Source organism: Suncus etruscus, chromosome 14 (genome assembly GCF_024139225.1).
Source record: "Suncus etruscus isolate mSunEtr1 chromosome 14, mSunEtr1.pri.cur, whole genome shotgun sequence".
Lineage (NCBI taxonomy): Eukaryota > Metazoa > Chordata > Mammalia > Eulipotyphla > Soricidae > Suncus > Suncus etruscus.
In genome coordinates, this window is record NC_064861.1 from 93,473,352 (window position 1) to 93,491,827 (window position 18,476).

Consider the following 18,476-nt stretch of genomic DNA (forward strand, 5'->3'; position numbering starts at 1 on the left):
CCCTCTAAGGGAGGGGCCTAGGTTCTAGGGGCGTGGCTTAAACTCCAGGGGCGGAGCTAACACTCTCATAGGTGAGAACGCCCTCTAAGGGAGGAGCTTAAGTGATGGGGCGTGGTTTAAAATCAGGGGGCGGGGCTGACATTCTCTGGGGTGGGTTGCTGTATAGGGGAGGAACCTAGTTCTTATGGGCGTGGTTTATGCTCCAGGGGCGGAGCCAATACTCAGGAGAGGGACTGCCTTCTAAGGGAGGGGCCTAGGGGCGTGGCTTATACCAAGGGGGCGGGGCTGACACTCGATGTGGGAACGCATTTTAAGGGAGGAGCCTAGATCCTAGGGAGTGTGGCTTATAACACTTGGGGTGGCACTTCCCTTCAAAGGAAAGAGCCTCAGGTTAGGGGCGTGGCTTATACATCTGGGGGCGTGGCTTACATGACAGTAGCTAAAATTGACACCCTAAGAGGTGGGGCCAATCTCCAAGGGGAGGAGCCAAGACCCTAAGGGGCGGGGGGTCTAGTCTAGGGGGCGTGGCTGGCACCAGCGGGCAAATCCCATTCGCTCAGGGGTGTGTCCATCATCCAAGGGGCGGGGCTTGCGTCAAACGGGGCGGGGCTTACACTCCGGCGGGCGTGGTCTTCTCCCTAGTGGGCGGGGCCGACCCTGCTTTGGACTGTCAGTGCTCGTGCTGATCCTGCCGGCAGTGGGGTCAGGGTCCCAGTTGGGCCATCTCTGTAGGCCCGGAGAGTTCAGAACCTCAGAACCTCTCGTCTCGGGGAGCTCCCAGCCTCTGAGATCCCCAGAAAGCGCTTCCCCTCGCAGGCAGGCAGGAGGGAGGGAGGCAATTAGGCGCCCTTGATGGCTCCCCTTAATCACTACTTCTGTTTCTCAGGGGCGGTAGGAGGCGCCTCGCATCTGGCCTGGTTTGCCACGTTCCCAGCCGTGGGAGACAGACAGACTGTCATCGGATGTCGGGAAATAGCTGTCAGGAGCCTGCTCAGCCCCGACACCTCCGGCACCTGACACCTTCCCTCCCCGCCCTCTCCGAGACTGTCACTCTGCAGGTTCCCTGCCTGAGGACCCGGAACCCCATGGACCTGGGAAAGTGGCTCTGGGGTGGGGGGTGCAGAGGTGGGCTCCGGCCTGGCCTGGCTGGAGTCAAATGAAGGCGGTGGGGCAGGAGTAGAGAGGGCTTGAGGGCTGGACCCAGCCAGGCCTGGCCTGCAGGAGCCCCAAGTGCAATTCCTGGCTCTGAGCCCCTCTGATCTAGCTGTTTAGGGTCTGAGTGACCTCCAAGTACGAAGCCAGGTGGGGCCTAAGTCCAAGAGGGAGAAGCCCATAGAGAGGCTTAAGGAGTTTGCCTCTGGTGCTCTGCCTCTGACCCAGTTTAATACCTCCCAGATACCTCATAGGATTCTTTTCTGTTTGTTTTGGGGTCACACCTGGCGGTGCTCAAGGGGTTACTCCTGGATCTGTGCTTAGAAATAATTCCCAGCGGGGCCGGAGAGATAGCATGGAGGTAAGGCATTTGCCTTTCATGCAGAACGACTGTGGTTCAAATCCCGGCATCCCATATGGTTCCCTGAGCACTGCCAGGTGTGACCCAAAAACCAAAAGCTCTGGGATCACATCGGATGCTGAGGATTGAACCTGGGTCCTTCTGGATTGGCTGCGTGCAAGGCACATGACCTGCTGCTGTGATATCGCTCCAGGCCCCTTCAAGGTTCTTGAAGACCTTCAGGAGCGATCCCTTAGCAGAGCTAGCAGTAAGTCCTGAACTCTTTCGGGTATGTTCCAAAATCTTTAATAAAACTGACCAGAGAGGTAATCCAGCATGGAGGGTATTTGCCTTGCATGCAGCTGACCAGGGTTCGATCCCCGGCATCCTTTATGATCCCTGAGCACCAATAGGTGTGATACTTGAGCACAGGAGTAAGCCCTGAGCACTGCAGGGTGTGACCGCCTCCCCCAAATTTTTCCTTTTGGTCTAGGGAACTAGGAAGATAGTACAGCAGGTAAGGCTGTCCACCTTGCACGTGGACAACACTAATTTGATCCTGGGGATCTCATCTGGTCCCCCTGAACACCCATAGGGGGGTCACTCTGAGCAGAGGAGGAGGAAGAGCAGACCTCGGCTGTGGCCCAAACTTAAAAAAATAATTAGCTCCAGCCCATCAACCTGGATTAATTTCTCAGCTGTTTAATTGACTGGATGGCCCAGTTATTAACCTCGTGTTTCGACTCAGCGATTCCCCTGGATAAAATGGAGCAAGAGCAACTTCCTCAGAAGGAAAGAATTACTCAGGGAATTGGGGGGGGGGGCAAGAGATGGTGCAGCAAAGTGCAGGAAGTCTGTTTTGCAGCTGGCCCGGGTTTGATCCCCGGCATCCTCCTATATGGTTTCCTGAGCAAAGACAGGAGCGATCCCTGAGCACTGAGCTAGGAGTCAACTCTGAGCACTGCGCCAGGAGTCAGCTTGAGCACTTCTGGATGAGGCTTTCCCGAGGAACCTGGGCCTGTGCTGCCTGCTGGCCCACAACGTCACTTGAGCACAAAGGGGTCCACTGGGCAGACACTACCATTGCAATGCCCACTAGGCTGCACTTCGGGCCACCTTCAAGCTCCTCCTTCTGAGTCCCTGGTGGTGCTGTGCTAAGGACTCCATGGGGTGGGGGCCGGCGAGGTGGCGCTAGAGGTAAGGTGTCTACCTTGCAAGCGCTAGCCAAGGAAAGGACCACGGTTTGATCCCCCGGCGTCCCATATGGTCCCCCCAAGCCAGGGGCAATTTCTGAGCTCCTAGCCAGGAGTAACCCCTGAGCATCAAAAGGGCGTGGCCGGAAAAACCAAAAAAAAAAAAAAAAAAAAAAGGACCCCAGGCCCAACCTTTCAACAAGGGCCCTAGCACCCCCTGGCACTTAGGTACCCCATACTCCTGGGGTCCTGAAGGCTTGTCCCAGGCTCACTCTGGGTCCCACACTGAACAAGTTTGTTTCTCTGCATTTTTCTGTCTGTCTGCTGCTGGCGGGGGTTGGGGTTCAGGGAGAGGGCTGAACACATGGGGTCTGGCCTGGGAGCTGCTTACGCCCTGGGGGTGTCCTGCGGGCACCCAGCACCTCATCCTTGTGCTCTGTGATCAGGGGCCAGAAGCTTCCATCCATCCTGCTCATAGGAACTGGGGAGCCCCCGGGGACCCTCCCCCAGAAGTGAGCTGGGCCTGCATCCATAAGGTAAGCTGAATTCATGGATCCACCCGGAGGGTTTCTCAGGGAGTTGGGGGACCCAATGGTTGAAGCAGAAACCTAGAAGTCTTCGTCCAGACTTAGCTCTCTCCTGGGTCCGCATCCAGGAGCCCGGGGCGACCTTTCTCGGGGTCCCAGAGAGGGGAGGATGGACCAGAGTGGCTGAGACTGGAAATCAAGCCTGGACAGCAGCTGAGCAGCGGGGGGTGGGGTGGGGTGGGGGGGTGTCGGGGACCCGGGGATGCTGACCCCGGGGGACGGTTGGGGAGCAGAGAGGGACAGACAGGTCAGCTGTGGGGAGGGGTGAGAGGGAATGCATTGGCCAGGCTGCTGTGGAGAGAGACTTAGGGTGTAAGGAAATCGTGGAACTCACCCCCTCGCCCCGCAGCACCCCGCAAATAACAGTTTTGCAAGTACTGGTAGCCCTCAGGGAAAAATAAGACCAAACGCGCCATCGTGCGGCGATTCTCAGATTTGCAGCCTGGGTCCCTCCAGGGCCCGGGTCGGTCCTCAGTTGACTTGAGTATGGGCTTTCCCTGGGAGCCCCGATTTGGTCTTGAGTGGAATGAAGATTTCTTATGAGACACAAAAATGTACCTGGAAGGTGTCACGATGGGAATGAGAAAGTGATGGAGGCGCTGGAGAGAGTGAAAGGGCAATCACAATAGGGTATGGTAAATGGAGTAGGAGTTTTCCCAGGTAAAGAGGACGACCACCAGTGTCGAAGCCTAGTGCACGACCAAGCCCTGGTAACTCCACAAATCCTATCCACAACTTTGAGCTCAGAGGAGTTAAGAAGGAATCTAGGGGGGGCCAGAGAGATAGCATGGAGGTAAGGCATTTGCCTTTCATGCAGAAGGTTGGTGGTTTGAATCCAGCATCACATATGGTCCCCTGTGCCTGCCAGGGGCGATTTCTTTTTTTTTCTTTTTTCTTTTCTTTTTTTGGTTTTTGGGTCACACCCGGTGGTGCTCAGGGGTCACTCCTGACTGTCTGCTCAGAAATAGCTCCTGGCAGGCACGGGGGACCATATGGGACACCGGGATTCGAACCAACCACCTTTGGTCCTGGATCGGCTGCTTGCAAGGCAAACGCCGCTGTGCTATCTCTCCGGGCCCCTGGGGTGATTTCTAAGCATAGTGCCAGGATTAACTCCTGAGTGCCACCAAGCATGCCCCCCCCCCTCAAAAAGAAACCAAAACCATACCAAAAAAAAAAACAAACAAACAAATAAACAAAAAGAAGGAATATAGGGCCAGAGAAATGGCCCACTGGGTTGGGGATGCTTTGCATGCAGGAGGCACCCTGAGAATGCGGGGTGTCTGACCACTCTTGAGGCACCCCCAGGAGTGAGCACTGAGCTGGGGGAGGCGCTGCGCTCTGTGAGGGTCGCAGGAGCCACCCCAATACCCCTCCAGCAGGCGAGGCCAGGCGGCGCCCTGCTGTCCGGGTGTCTGTCCCTCCTGCACATGCCCGCCACACTGGCTCTGGGGGTGTTGTCCCAGTGACCCTCCCAGTGACCTGCGGTGACTAGCTCAGGACCCAGCCTGCTTCTTGCTCCCACCAACCTGCAGAGTCCTCTGCCCTCGGATAGACCCGACCCCTCTTCCCTCTGACCCCAGGCTTCCAGAAGCCTCCCTGTCCAGAAGCCGGGTGGGGTGGTGTCGAGCCAGGAACAAACAGGGCCAGTGGCACAGGAGTGCTGCTAACTCAGTCACATTTATTGGGCCTCAGAGGCAGAGTCTGAGAGCGGGTCCCGAGAAGAGTCGATCTGGGGCCTTCTCACTTCTGGGCCTGGGAGGGGAAAGAAAGCAAAAGGTTTCTGGGTACAGGGCCGGAGCGAAAGCATAACGGTCAGGCATTTTGCACGCGGCCAACCCAGGACAGACCCTGATTCGAATCCCGGCACCCCATATGGTCCCCTGAACCTTCCAGGAGCCGTTTCTGAGAGCCAGGAGTAACTCCTGAGCGCTGCTGCTGGATGTGGCCCGAAAACCAAAAGCCCAAAACCAAAACCAAAGTTTCCTGGGTGAGTGGGGAGAAAGAAAGAGGTGCGTGCATTTCTTTTCTTTTTCTTTCTTTTTTTTTTTTTTTTTTGTTTGGTTTTTGGGCCACACCCGGCGGTGCTCAGGGATTACTCCTGGCTGTCTGCTCAGAAATAGCTCCTGGCAGGCACGGGGGACCATATGGGACACCGGGATTCGAACCAACCACCTTTGGTCCTGGATCAGCTGCTTGCAAGGCAAACTCCCTGTGCTATCTCTCCGGGCCCAGGTGCGTGCATTTCATGTGTGGGCATGCATGAAGAAACGTGCTCACATATATACATATATGTATATGTTACAGCTCAGGGAGCTGTGTTCTCACCTTGTTGAAGAAGTAGATGGAGGCCAGGATGGTGAAGACGGCGATGGCCAGGGTGACATTCTGGGGGTGGGCCAGAGGTCAGGGGGAGCAGGCTGCCCCCCAAACCCGTCTGCCCCCTGCTCCCCCTGTCCTGCTTACTTCCTGGAAGTTCAGGTTCGTGGGTCGGCGGCAGGAGCTGCTGCTTTCTTGCGCACAGTCCCTCTCCAGCTCGGGGTCCGCTGAGCAGGAGAGGGACGGTCAGTGCCTGGAACCCGAGGGGACGTCGCCTGGGACACCAGCATGGAGGCCGGGGTGACCGGAGACGAGCATTCGGGGTGAAGGGCACCGAGGGCCAGATGAGGGGAGGGAAAGGTGGGGTGTGCCGGGTGGGGGGCGGAGGAGAGGACAGGGCTGTGGAGACCGAGGAGGGAAAGGGAGGGGATGTGGCCCCCCACCGCCACCCACCAGGCTTTCCCACCACCACCACCACCACCACCCCTGCCAGCAGCAGGGGCCTCCCAGGGGTGTCCGCGCTACTTAGCTCCGGAGGGGCCAGAAAATCCAACTAACCCGCAGCAAATTGCAGGATGGGCCTGAAGGGGTCGAGGCTCAGGGGGAAACACTTGCCTTGATCTTGTGAGGTGCTGGGCTCCATCCCGGCAGGGCTGGGGGAGTTACAGAGGTGCCTGGTGAGGCCCCAGGCCAGGGGTGGAGGTGGGGTTATCCCAGCTCCCCTAAATCATTGCCCACTCTCACCCTACCCCCCCAGGGGGAGACTCTGGAAGCCTGCTGTGCTGGAGACCTCCAGGCACTGTCCCCCTTTCATCACACCAGGGCTTATATATATATATATATATGTATATATATATATAGACCTCCAGGCACTGTCCCCCTTTCATCACACCAGGGCTTATATATATATATATTATATATAATATATATATTATATATATATATATATATATATATATATATATATATATATATATATATTTGTTTGGTCGACCCAAGTGATAGTACTGCGAAGGGACATAGTGTTTGTCTTGCATGCTGCTGACTCAGGTTTGATCCCTGGCATCCCATAGGGTCCCATGAGTCTGCCAGGAGTGATTTTTGAGTGCAGAGCTAGGAGTAACCCCTGAACACTGCCGGGTGTGACCCAAAAAGCTAAGTAACCACCCCAAAATTCCATAGGGTCCCCTGAACACCTCCAGGAGTGATTTCTGAGTGCAGAGACAGGAAGAACCCCTGAGCACTACAGGGTGTGAGTCTCCCCTCCAGAAAAAGAGATATCTTTGTTCATTTGGGGGCCACCCCCAGCAGTACTCAGGGCTTTCTCCTGGCTGTGCTCAGGAATCACCCCTGCCTGGCTATAGGGTGCTGGGGATTGAACCCGGGATGGCCACGTGCAAGGTGAGTGCCCTCCCTGCCGGGCTATGACTCCAGCCTTGGCCCCAGAAATTTCAGAGGAGAAACATCAGAGGTTACATCTAAGGGGCCGTGCCCATGAGGGGTCTGTTCCGAGGCCACCTGCCCAAAGTGAGTTTGCACAATAAAGAATATTGGGAAGGGGGCCGGAGAGATAGCATGGAGGTAAGGCGTTTGCCTTTCATGCAGGAGGTCATCGGTTCGAATCCTGGCGTCCCATATGGTCCCCCGTGCCTGCCAGGAGCAATTTCTGAGCCTGGAGCCAGGAATAAACCCTGAGCACTGCCGGGTGTGACCCAAAAAACAAAAAACAAAAAAACAAAAAAAACACAAAAAACACAAAAAACAACAAAAAAAAAGAATATTGGGAAGGGGCCAGGGAGATAGCACAGTGGTAGGGCATTTGCCTTGCATGAGGCTGACCTGGGACAGACCCGGGTTCGATCCCCAGCATCTCATATGTTCCCTTGAACCTGCCAGGAGTGATTTCCGAGTGCAGAGTCAGGAGGAACCCCTGAGTGCCGCTGGGTGTGGCCCAAAAACCAAAACCAAAGTCAAATCAGAATGGATCCAAGATCTTGCTGTTCGTCCTGAAACCGTCACGTAGGGGGCCGGCGCGGTGGCGCTAGAGGTAAGATGTCTGCCTTGCAAGTGCTAGCCAAGGGAGGACCGCGGTTCAATCCCCCGGCGTCCCATATGGTCCCCCAAGCCAGGAGCAATTTCTGAGCGCTTAGCCAGGAGTAACCCCTGAGCATCAAATGGATGTGGTCCCCCCAAAAAAACCAACCAACCAACCAAACAAAAAGAAACCGTCATGTACATAGAGGACAAACCAAGACATATCCCTGAATGACACTGAAGCTAAAGGTATTGTTAAAGATGAAACATCACCAAGCAGAAATGGGATCAAGTATAGACAAATGGGATTATATTAAGTTAAGAAGGCTCTGCACCTCAACGGAGACAAAGACCAGCTGACAAAGACAGCCTGAGGGATAGGGGAAATTATTTTTTCAGTGCTTATCTGATAAAGAGTTAATACCCATAATAGTGCTAGAATTTTACCAGAAGAAAAATCCAACCCCATCAAAATATGGGGGTGAAGAGATGAACAGAAACTTCCTCAAAGCAGAATTCCAAATGGCCAAAAGACATGTGAAAAAAAGAGCTCCACATCATTAAATCATCAGGGAAATGCAAAGCAAAACAACAATGAAGGGACAGAGAGAGCACAGCGGTAGGGCGTTTGCCTTGCATGCTGCTGACCCAGGAAGGACTCAAATTCGATCCCCAGCATCCTATATAGTCCCCCAAGCCAGGAGTGACCCGAGTGCCATAAACCAAGCCTGCAAAAAAGTTGGGGTTACTGGAGAGCTAGTCTCATGGGGTGGGTGCTTGCCCTCAGTGTCTCGTCTGTCACTGCTTTGATCCCCAGCACTGCATAAAGGACCCCCAAACCCTGGTATGAATGATCCTTTAGTGCAGAACCAGGAGTAAGCTCTGAGCTCCTTTATGGGGTGACCCCAAAAACACAAAGAGAAAGAGAAAATTGGAGTGGGTTGGGGAAGGTGCTGTCTTGCACGCAGTCTAACCAGGCCTGACTCTCGGCATCTCTAGGGAGTGCTCTTAAATACAGAACCAAGAATGAGCCCAGAAAATTGTGGTGTGTGGTCCTCAAACCCTAAAGCCATAAAGAATATTAGGGTGGCAAGAAAATACTCGGGCCTACAACACTGGCTTGGCAGGTAGCAAGCCCAGGTTTGATCCTGAGCCCAAGCACTGCCTGGAGCAATCCCTGAGTGCTTGCTAAGAGCACTGATCTGGGAGTAGTTTTGAGCACTGTTGTGAGAGCCCCAAACCCAAACAGGCTGAGAATGCAGAGGGGCTAAATATATGCCTTGCACACAGCTAACCTAGGTTTGATTCCCAGCATCCCATATGATAGCCTGACCAGGAGTGATCCCTGAGCACAGGGCCAAGAGTAAATCCCCCATTTTTTTGGGGGGGGGCCACACCTGGTGGCACTCAGGGGTTCCTCCTGGCTATGCACTCAGAAATCGCTCCTGGCTTGGGGAACCCTATGGGACGCGGGGGGATCGAACCGTGATCCATCCTAGGTTAACACATGCAAGGCAAGAGCCCTACTTCTTGCGCTACCGCTCCGGCCCAAGAGTAAGCCCTTTTGTGGCTCAAATATACGTAAACTACAAAGGCAAGAAGAGAAAAAGTGATAGATTTTTACAGTTGGGGCAGGTTACCAAATTGATATGCAAAAATCCGGGGCTTTTCTATATGCAAATAATGAATTAGAAAGAGAGAAATCAGGGACCGAAGCAATAGTACAGTGGTAGGGCATTTGCCTTGTATGCGGCTGACCCAGGATGGACCTGGGTTTGATCCCCAACATCCCATATGGTCCTCTGCCAGAATCGATTTCTGAGTGCAGAGCCAGGAGTAAGCCCTGAGTGCCGATGGGTGTGGCCCCCAAACAAACAAACGAACAAACAAACAAAGGAAGTCAAATCAAAATGGATTCAAGACAGAGGAAAACCTAGGCACATCTCTTCATGACACTGAAGCTAAATGGAATCAAGTATAAACAAATGGGATGACTTTAAATTAAGAGGCTTCTGCATTTCAATGGAAACAAAGACCAGAGGAAAAAGACAGCCTATAGGGGACGAAGAGATGGCATGGAGGTAAGGCATTTTCCTTGCATGCAGAAGGTCTGTGGTTCGAATCCCGACATCCCATATGGTCCCCGAGCCTGCCAGGAGTGATTTCTGAGCATAGAGCCAGGAGGAACCCCTAAGCACTGCTGGGTGTGACCCAACAAGAAAAAGACAGCCTATGGAATAGGGGAAGTTATTTTCCCACTGCTCTTCTAATAAAGGGTTAGTACCCAAAATATGAGTAGATTTTACCAGAAAAAATATATCTAACCCCCTGGACATTGAGCTCCCATATGATCCAGAAATATCACTCCTAGGAATATACCCTAGGAACACAAAAACACAATACAAGAATACTCTCCGCACTCCTATGTTCACTGCAGTGCTATTTACAATACCCAGAATCTGGAAACATCTCAGATGCCCAACAATAGATGAGTGGCTACAGAAACTGTGGTACATCTACACAATGGAATACTATGCAGCTGTCAGGAAAAACAAAGTCATGAAATTTGCCTATCCATGGATGGATATGGAAACTTATTATGTTAAGTGAAATGAGTCAGAGAGAAAGAGAGAGAAACACAGAATAGTCTCAATCATCTGTGGGATTTAAGAAAAATTGAAGACATTATTGTAATAATGCCCAGAGACAATAGAGATGAGGGCTGGAAGGACCAGCCACAATCTGAAGCTTACCACAGAGTGGTGAGTGCAGTTAGAGAAATAACTACAGTGACAACTACAGTGACAATGAAAGAGAAAGAAATACAATATCTGTCTTGAAGACAGGCAGGAATGGGAGAGGAGGGAAATGGGGACAATGGTGGCGGAAAAGTTGCATTGGTGAAGGGGAGGGTGTATATTTTATGACTAAAACCCAATTATGAACATATTTTAACCATGATGCTTAACTAAATAATTAAAAAATTTAAAAATGGTGAAGGGCGGGCCCAGAGAGATAGCACAGCAGCGTTTGCCTTGCAAGCAGCCAATCCAGGACCAAAGGTGGTTGGTTCGAATCCCGGTGTCCCATATGGTCCCCCGTGCCTGCCAGGAGCTATTTCTGAGCAGACAGCCAGGAGTAACCCCTGAGCAACGCTGGGTGTGGCCCCAAAACCAACCAACCAACTAAACAAACAAACAAAAAACAAACAAAAATGGTGAAGGGCTGGAGCGATAGCAGAATGGTAGAGCATTTGCCTTGTACAGGATGATATGTGATGGGCTCGGATTCAACCCCCAGCATCCCATATGATCCCCCAAGCCTGCCAGGAGCAATTTCTGAACACAGAGCCAGGAGTAATCCCTCAGTGCTGCCGGGTGTGGCCTCAAAACAAACAAACAAACAAAAAAAAAATGGGATGAAGAGATGAACATAAACTTCCTCAAAGAAGAAATCCAAATGGCCAAAAGACATATGATAAAAACACTCCACATCACTAATCATCAGGGAGATGCAAATCAAAACAACAACGAGGTACCATCTCACACCACAGAGACTGGCACACACCAGAAAGAACAAGAACGATCAGCATTGGTGCGGATGCAGGGAGAAAGGGACTCTCAACCTAGACTGGTCCAGCCTTTTTGAAAAACAATTTGGAGATTTCCTCAAAAAGAAAAACAAAACAAAACAAAGAAACAAAAAACTGGGGCCAGCGAGGTGGTGCTAGAGGTAAGGTGTCTGCCTTGCAAGCGCTAGCCTAGGACAGACCTCCGTTAGATCACCCAGCATCCTATATGGTCCCCCCCAAGCCAGGGGCGATTTTTGAGCGCATATCCAGGAGTAACCCCTGAGCATCAAATGGGTATAACCCAAAAAAACAAAAACAAAAAACCCCCAGAAAACAAAAAAAGTCAAAAAAACCCACCACACATGCACGCGCGCGCGCGCGCACACACACACACACACACACACACACACACACACACACACACACAAAACAAACCCATAAAAAAGAAAAAAACAACACTAGAAATTGAGCTTCCATATGACCCAGTAATACCACTTGTGGGAAAATACCCAAAGGGCTCAAAAACATGATGCAGAAAAGGCACCAGCATTTCTGTGTTCACTGCAGCACTACTCACAATAGCCAGACTCTGGAAACAACCCAAGTGGCCGTGAACAGACGAGTGGCTAAAGAAACGGTGGTACATCGACAGTGGAATACTGTTTGGTTAGGAAAAATGAAGTAATGAAGTTTGGTTACACATACATGGAACCAGAAACTTATGCCAAGAGAAGTGAGTCAAGAGAGAGAGGGACAGACAGAATGATCACACTCATTTGTGAGATATCTAAAAAAACAACAACAACAACATGGGGGCTGGAGAGATAGCATGGAGGTAGGGCGTTTGCCTTTCATGAGAAGGACGGTGGTTCAAATCCCGGCATCCCAAATGGTCCCCCGAGCCTGCCAGGAGCGATTTCTGAGCGTAGAGCCAGGAGGAACCCCTGAGCGCTGCCGGATGTGACCCAAAAACAAAAACAAACGAAAAAAACCCACATAATATGAGAATAATACCCAAAGGTAATAAAGACAAGGGCCAGGAAGACCCGTCCATGGTAGGAAGCTTGTCACAGAGAGGAGTGCAGTGAGAGTAGAGAAGGGAGCACTGCGACAATGAGAGTTGGAAATGATCGCTCTGGACAAAAACTGGGTGCTGGAGGGGGGCAGAGTGATAGCACAGCAGTAGGGCGTTTGCTGTGCACACGGCCAACTGGGATGGACTTGGATTCAATCTCTGCCATCTCATATGGTCTCCCGAGTCTGCTAGGAGCAATTTCTGAGCACAGAGCCAGGAGGAACCCCTGAATGCCGCCAGGTCTGGCCCCCCAAAAAGAACTGAGTGTTGGAAGGAAAAAAGTGGGTGCTGAAAGGATAACAATATTGTAAACCGCAATGTCTAAAAGGAGAAAAATGAAGTGTTCACCATAGAGGCAGGCTGGGGTGTGTGTGGCGGGAGGGATACTGGGGATATACAGGGGAGGAGGTGGGCTCTAGAACATTCTATTGCTAAAACTCAATCAGGAATAACTTTGAAAATGTCTCACATTGGGCCTGGAGCGAAAGTACGGCGGTAGGGTGTTTGCCTTGCATGCAGCCGACCTGGGATAGACCTGGGTTTGATTCCCAGCATCTTATATGGTCCCCTAAGCTTGCCAGGAGTGATATCTGAGTGCAGAACCCCCAAGCATCCCGGGTGTGTTCCCCAAAATAAATAAATAGGGCCCAGAGAGATAGCACAGCGGCGTTTGCCTTGCAAGCAGCCGATCCAGGACCAAAGGTGGTTAGTTCGAATCCCGGTGTCCCATATGGTCCCCCGTGCCTGCCAGGAGCTATTTCTGAGCAGACACACAGGAGTAACCCCTGAGCAACGCCGGGTGTGACCCAAAAAACCAAAAATAAGTAAATAAATAAATAAATAAGTAAATAAATAAATAAAAGACAGTGAGGTTGAAAGCAGAGAGGGGCACCCCTCCCCAGCTAAGAACACCACCTCAGTCGGTCCAGCAAGTCCCAGTTATCATATCGTTCCCTGGCTGTATGCCTTGAGCTCCCTTCTGTGCCTCAGTTTCCCCAGGCACACAGTGAGGGAAGGTAGTAATTAGATCTATCCCCTCCTGCAGCTGCTTTGTGGAGATGAAAGAGGGGGTGAACCCCAGTCTGCCAGGAGCCCCTGGGGGGGGCAGGTGCCCCATCCAGGGAGGCGGCCTGGGCTCTAGGATTGGGGGTTTGGCGAGCCTGGACCTGCTCTGAGGGTGTGGCGGCGGCTGAGGATCCGGGAGGCCGCAGAGCCGGGCTGAGCCAGCGTCTGTCTGGGAGGCCAAGGCCATGTCAGGGTTCTGGGGACCCCCTGCCACGCCGTTCCTGTTTCTGCTGCCGCTGCTGCTGCTGCCGCCCCCAGCCCTGCCGGAGGGACCCCTGGTGTTCGTGGCCTTGGTGAGGTGCCCTGTCCTCATCCCTACACCTGCAGCCCTTTCCCTGCAAGCACCTGCACTGACCGGTCCCCCTATATGTATCCTCAGGTTTTCCGCCATGGAGACCGTGCCCCTCTGGCCTCATATCCCACCGACCCCCACAAGAACGATGAGTCCAGACTGTGGCCCCGGGGCCTGGGCCAGCTGACCCGGGTGAGAGAGAGTCTGGGAGAGGGGTGAGAAGTGGGGGGCACAATGCAGAATCTGACCCCTCTTTCCCGGCCCCCATCCCCAGGAGGGGGTGAGACAGCAGCTGGCACTGGGGCGCTTTCTGCGGAGGCGCTACCAGAACTTTTTGGCACCCGAGTTCCGGCGGGAGGAGGTATGTGGACCCCAGAACTGATCCAGCAGGTTCCTGGCACCAGGGATGGAACTTAGGGCCTTGCGTGCAGGGCTCAAAGTATCCAGCCGTGGGGCCAGAGAGATAGTACAGCGGGAAGGACTTTTGCCTTGCAGGTGGCTGACCCGGGTTCGATCCTCAGTATATCATAGGTCCCCCCAAACCCCACCAGGAGGGATCCCTGACCACTGCCGGGTGTGACCCTCAAACAGAACAAAACCAACAATAAAGAATCCGGGACCCCAGGCCACCTTCCTATCTCCCAACCTTGGCCCTTCACCCCTGGCTCGCTTCCTCTTCCCCTCAAACTTGATCCATTCCTTCAACTCAGTTTGCCCATCTGTCCTCTGCCCTCTGCCCTCTGCCCCTCAGAGCTCTAGCCTCCATTCCTAGAAGCCTCTTCACCTCCGGCCTATCCTCAGGTTCCCCCAGCAGCTCCTGAGGAGGCCAGCCCGCCCGAATCCCCATTCCCATGGATGCTCAGGGACCTAAGCGCCTCCTTAATCCAGATGTCCCCCACTCCTGACCTCTGAGACTGACCTCTGGTTTCAACTCAGACAAGGAAGGCCGACCCTCAGTCCCCCACCCAAGATTCCCTTTTGCCGCCTGGAATCAGCCCGAAAGTGGGCGGCTGTTCCACCTGGCCTGACCCCTCTGACTCCACCCGGCCTGTCTTCTTTCTGTCCCACCTGGTCAGATCCCACCTGCCCGGTCCCCTATGCCCCCACCTAGCCTGTCCCCTCTGTGTCTGACCTGGCCTGTCCCTTTTGTCCCAACTGGCCTGTCCCCTCTGACCTCACCTGGACTGTCCAGAGCCTCTGTCCCTACCCGGCCTGTCCCCTCTCTGTCCCTCCCACCTGGGGATCATATGGGATGCTGGGATTTGAACCGATGACCTCCTGCATGAAAGGCAAACGCCTTACCTCCAAGCTATCTCTCCGGCCCCTGTGTATTCCTTCTTTGTAGGCACTTGGCCTGTCCCTCTCTGTCCTACCTGCCTGGTATCCTCTGACCCCACCTGATCTGTCCCCTCTGTCCTACCTGCCTGGTCCCCTCTGATCCCACCTGGCCCGTTCCCTCTAACTCCACCTGACCCGAAACCTCTGTCCCCTCTCTGTCCTACTGCCTGGTCCCCTCTGCCCTGGCACCTGGCCTGTCCCCTCTCGGCCCCACCTCGCCGGCCCCTGTCCCCCCAGGTGTACGTCCGCAGCACCGACTTCGACCGGACGCTGGAGAGCGCCCAGGCCAACCTGGCGGGGCTGTTCCCCGAGTCGGGCCCGGGGCGCCCCGAGTCCGCCTGGAGGCCCATCCCGGTGCACACGGTGCCGGCGTCGGAGGACAAGGTCGGGCGAGGGTGGGTGACGGCGGGGCCCGGTGGGGCGATCCCGGGGCCCCCCGGCACTCCGCCGCCCGTCCTGAGCCGCTCGCCCCCCGCCCCCCGCAGCTGCTGCGGTTCCCCACGCGTAACTGCCCCCGGTACCGGGAGCTGCTGCGGGAGGCCACCGACGCCAGCGACTACCAAACGGCCTTGGATGGCTGGACTGTGAGCCGGGCGCGGGGCGGGGCCTGACGGGAGGGGCGGGGCCTTGGAGGAAGGGGCGGGTCTAGCGAGAGGAGGCGGGGCCTCAGGGAGGCGGGAGGAGCTGAGAAGTTGACGGAAAGGGGCGGGGCCTTGGTGAAGGGGCGGGGCCTGGGCCGAAAGGGCGGGGACTCACGGGAGGAGGGGTTTGGTGGAAGGCGTTGGGGAGTTGGCGGAACGGGGCGGGGCCTTGGGCAGAGGGGCGGGACCTGACTGGCAGGGACCTATGGGGAGAAACCAGGGGCTAGAGGAACGGAGTGGGGCGGGGCCTGTGAAAGGGGCGGGGACATAAGGGAGGCGGGGCTGATAGGAAGGTGTTTGGGAGTTGGCTGAAAGGGGCGGGGCCAGATCCGAAGGGGGCTTACAGGAGGCGGGGCTTAAGAAACGCGTTTGGGAGTTGACGAAAGGGGCGGGGCCTTGGAGGAAGGGGGCGGGACCTGACCGAGGCAGGACCTATGGGGAGGTCCCAGGGAGTGGAGAAACGGAGCAGGGCGGAGCTGGGCCAAATGGGGCGGGGCCTGGTGTGAGGCGGGGCTTATTATAAATGGTAGGGGCGTGGCCTGTGAGATAGGGGTCCGGGAAGGGTGTGAGGCGGAGAACGAGCAGGGCGTGGCCTAGGCACGAGGGGCGTGGCCTCCTAAGTGTTGGGACGCGAGGATTGGTGGAAAGGAGTGGGGCGTGGCATGAGGCTTACGCCCCGCCCCTGCGCCCAGGACTTTCTGACTCGCCTGGAGAACTTCACGGGGCTGCACCTGGTCGGGGAGCCCCTCCGCAAGGCCTGGAAGGTCCTGGACACCCTGATTTGCCAGGTGGGACCCCGCTTCGAGACGGAAGGGGCCACGTGAAGGCTGGTGCCTCCGTTTCCCAAAACCGAACGCCACACTCACACTTGCTGGAATTGTTTGTCCAGATGCATTTATTTTATTTTATTTTATTTTTGGTTTTTGGGTCACACCCGGCATCGCTCAGGGGTTCCTCCTGGCTCTACACTCAGAAATCGCTCCTGGCAGGCTCGGGGAGACCATATGGGATGCTGGGATTCGAACCACTGTCTTTCTGCATGCAAGGCATATACCCTACCTCCATGTTCTCTCTCGGGCTCCTGAAGATGCATTGATTTGCAAGTCACCCTCCACAGTGTCTGTTGGGGAGACCCCCTGGTCTAGCTGGGGCCTGAACATGCTGCCACTCTTTGTCCATGCCGGGCTCCCTTCCAGGGACTGATTATCCTGTCTGATTGGATGGCTGCCCAGACCCCAGGGTCAGAACTGTTTCTTCTTTCTGTTTTGGTTTTTGGGTCACACCTGGCGACACTCAGAAATCGCCCCTGGCAGTCCTATATGGGATGCCGGGATTCGAACTAAGGTCGTTGGGTCCTGGGTTGGCCACTTGCAGGGCAAATACACTTCCACCGTGCTATCTCTCCGGCCCCAGGGTCAGAACTTCTAATGAACACACTGCTCGCACCATTAATTCCCTATCCATCCCTAGCCTAGGAAGAGTGTGTGTGTGTGTGTGTGTGTGTGTGTGTGTGTGTGGCAGTCAGCCTGACCCTCTCCTTGTCCTTCCTCCATCTCCCCAGCAAGCCCATGGCCTTTCCCTCCCGCCCTGGGCCTCTTTGGATGTCATGCGGACCCTAGCCCAGATCTCAGCTTTGGACATCAAGGCCCATGTTGGCCCCCCTAAGGCTGCAGAGAAAGCCCAGCTGTCAGGGGGTGAGTGTGCGACGGGGAGAGAGGCCCTTGGTGCCTTGCTGAGGGTTGCAGCCTGGCTCTCGCCCCTCAGGGATCCTGCTGGATGCCATCCTCAGCAATTTTTCGCGGACCCAACGCCTGGGCTTGCCTCTCAAGATGGTCATGTACTCAGCCGTGAGTCTCTAGGTTGGGAGATGAGAGCTTCAAACCCACAGCCCCGATCGCTAGAGGTTTAGTCTAGGAGGGTGGCATAATGGGGTAGATTTGATATTTTTGGAAGGGCAGGGAGGCTGCCCACATTCTGCAGCCTGGTTCAGATGGGTTCATGGAGGGGGGGGGGTCTGCGAGGGCCCCCAGAGGTGGGTGTGTTGCCAGAGCTCTGGGATTAATAGGATCACCCTGAGAGGCTCTGCCTCAATCCTGTCCTCACCTACAGCATGACAGTACCCTGCTGGCACTCCAGGGCGCCCTGGGGCTCTATGATGGACACACACCGCCATACGCCGCCTGTCTTGGCTTTGAGTTCCGGAGGCGCCTCGAGGACCCCGATGAAGATGTTGGGTGAGGAGGTGGCGGCTCTGGTGGGGCAGAACTCTTGGGGAGGAAGTGGAGTGACAGAGCAGTGGGGAGGGCGCTTGCTGTGCATGTGGCCACACTCTAGCATCCCATAGGGCCCCTCAAGCATCATCAGGAGTGAGTCCTGAGCCTCACTGGATGTGGCCCCCAAACCCAAACAAGCCTCAGAAGGGATGCAGGGCCCAGCAGTGAGAACGGGAGGGGTGGGTGCTTAGGGCACTGCTGAGAACCGCTCTTTGCCCCCAGGAATGTCACCGTCTCCCTATTCTACCGCAACGACTCGACACGCCTGCCCCGGTCCCTCAGCCTGCCAGGGTGCCCAGGGCCCTGTCCACTGGGCCGGTTCCACCAGCTGACTGCCCCCGCCCGCCCGCCGGCTCAGGGCATCCCCTGCCATGGTCCCCAGCAGCCCGAGCCCCGCGCAGGTGACAGGCCTCGGCGTGGGACTGGGAGCCGGGCGGGGGGCAGCCCTATACTCACCACCCCTGTTCTCCCTGCAGCCACCACCGTGGTGTCCCTGCTGGCTGGGGCAGTGGTCGCACTGGCCCTACTGAGTGCGGGGCTAGGGTTGCTGGTCTACAGACCCGGGTGCCTGCGGGCCTGGGGGGGCCCCGTGTGAG

At 55.2% G+C, this 18,476-nt stretch overlaps 1 protein-coding gene across 1 annotated transcript; it reads left to right on the forward strand.

Annotated features, from left to right (window-relative positions):
* Positions 1–13,521: 13,521 nt before the first annotated feature.
* Positions 13,522–18,475, forward strand: ACP4 (acid phosphatase 4). The gene is made up of 11 exons (XM_049787575.1): positions 13,522–13,629; positions 13,716–13,820; positions 13,903–13,989; positions 15,204–15,350; positions 15,452–15,550; positions 16,300–16,395; positions 17,169–17,301; positions 17,372–17,454; positions 17,717–17,841; positions 18,103–18,275; positions 18,357–18,475. Exons 1-11 carry the CDS (start codon positions 13,522–13,524, stop codon positions 18,473–18,475), a joined length of 1,275 nt encoding a protein of 424 aa, XP_049643532.1.
* Position 18,476: the final 1 nt, after the last annotated feature.

Coding starts and splice junctions, on each gene's coding strand:
- ACP4 (XM_049787575.1), top strand. CDS start 13,522: ATGTCAGGGTTCTGGGGACCCCCTGCCACGCCGTTCCTGTTTCTGCTG. Junction 13,821..13,902: donor GCCTGGGCCAGCTGACCCGG/GTGAGAGAGAGT, acceptor CCCCATCCCCAG/GAGGGGGTGAGACAGCAGCT. Junction 17,302..17,371: donor GAAAGCCCAGCTGTCAGGGG/GTGAGTGTGCGA, acceptor CTCGCCCCTCAG/GGATCCTGCTGGATGCCATC.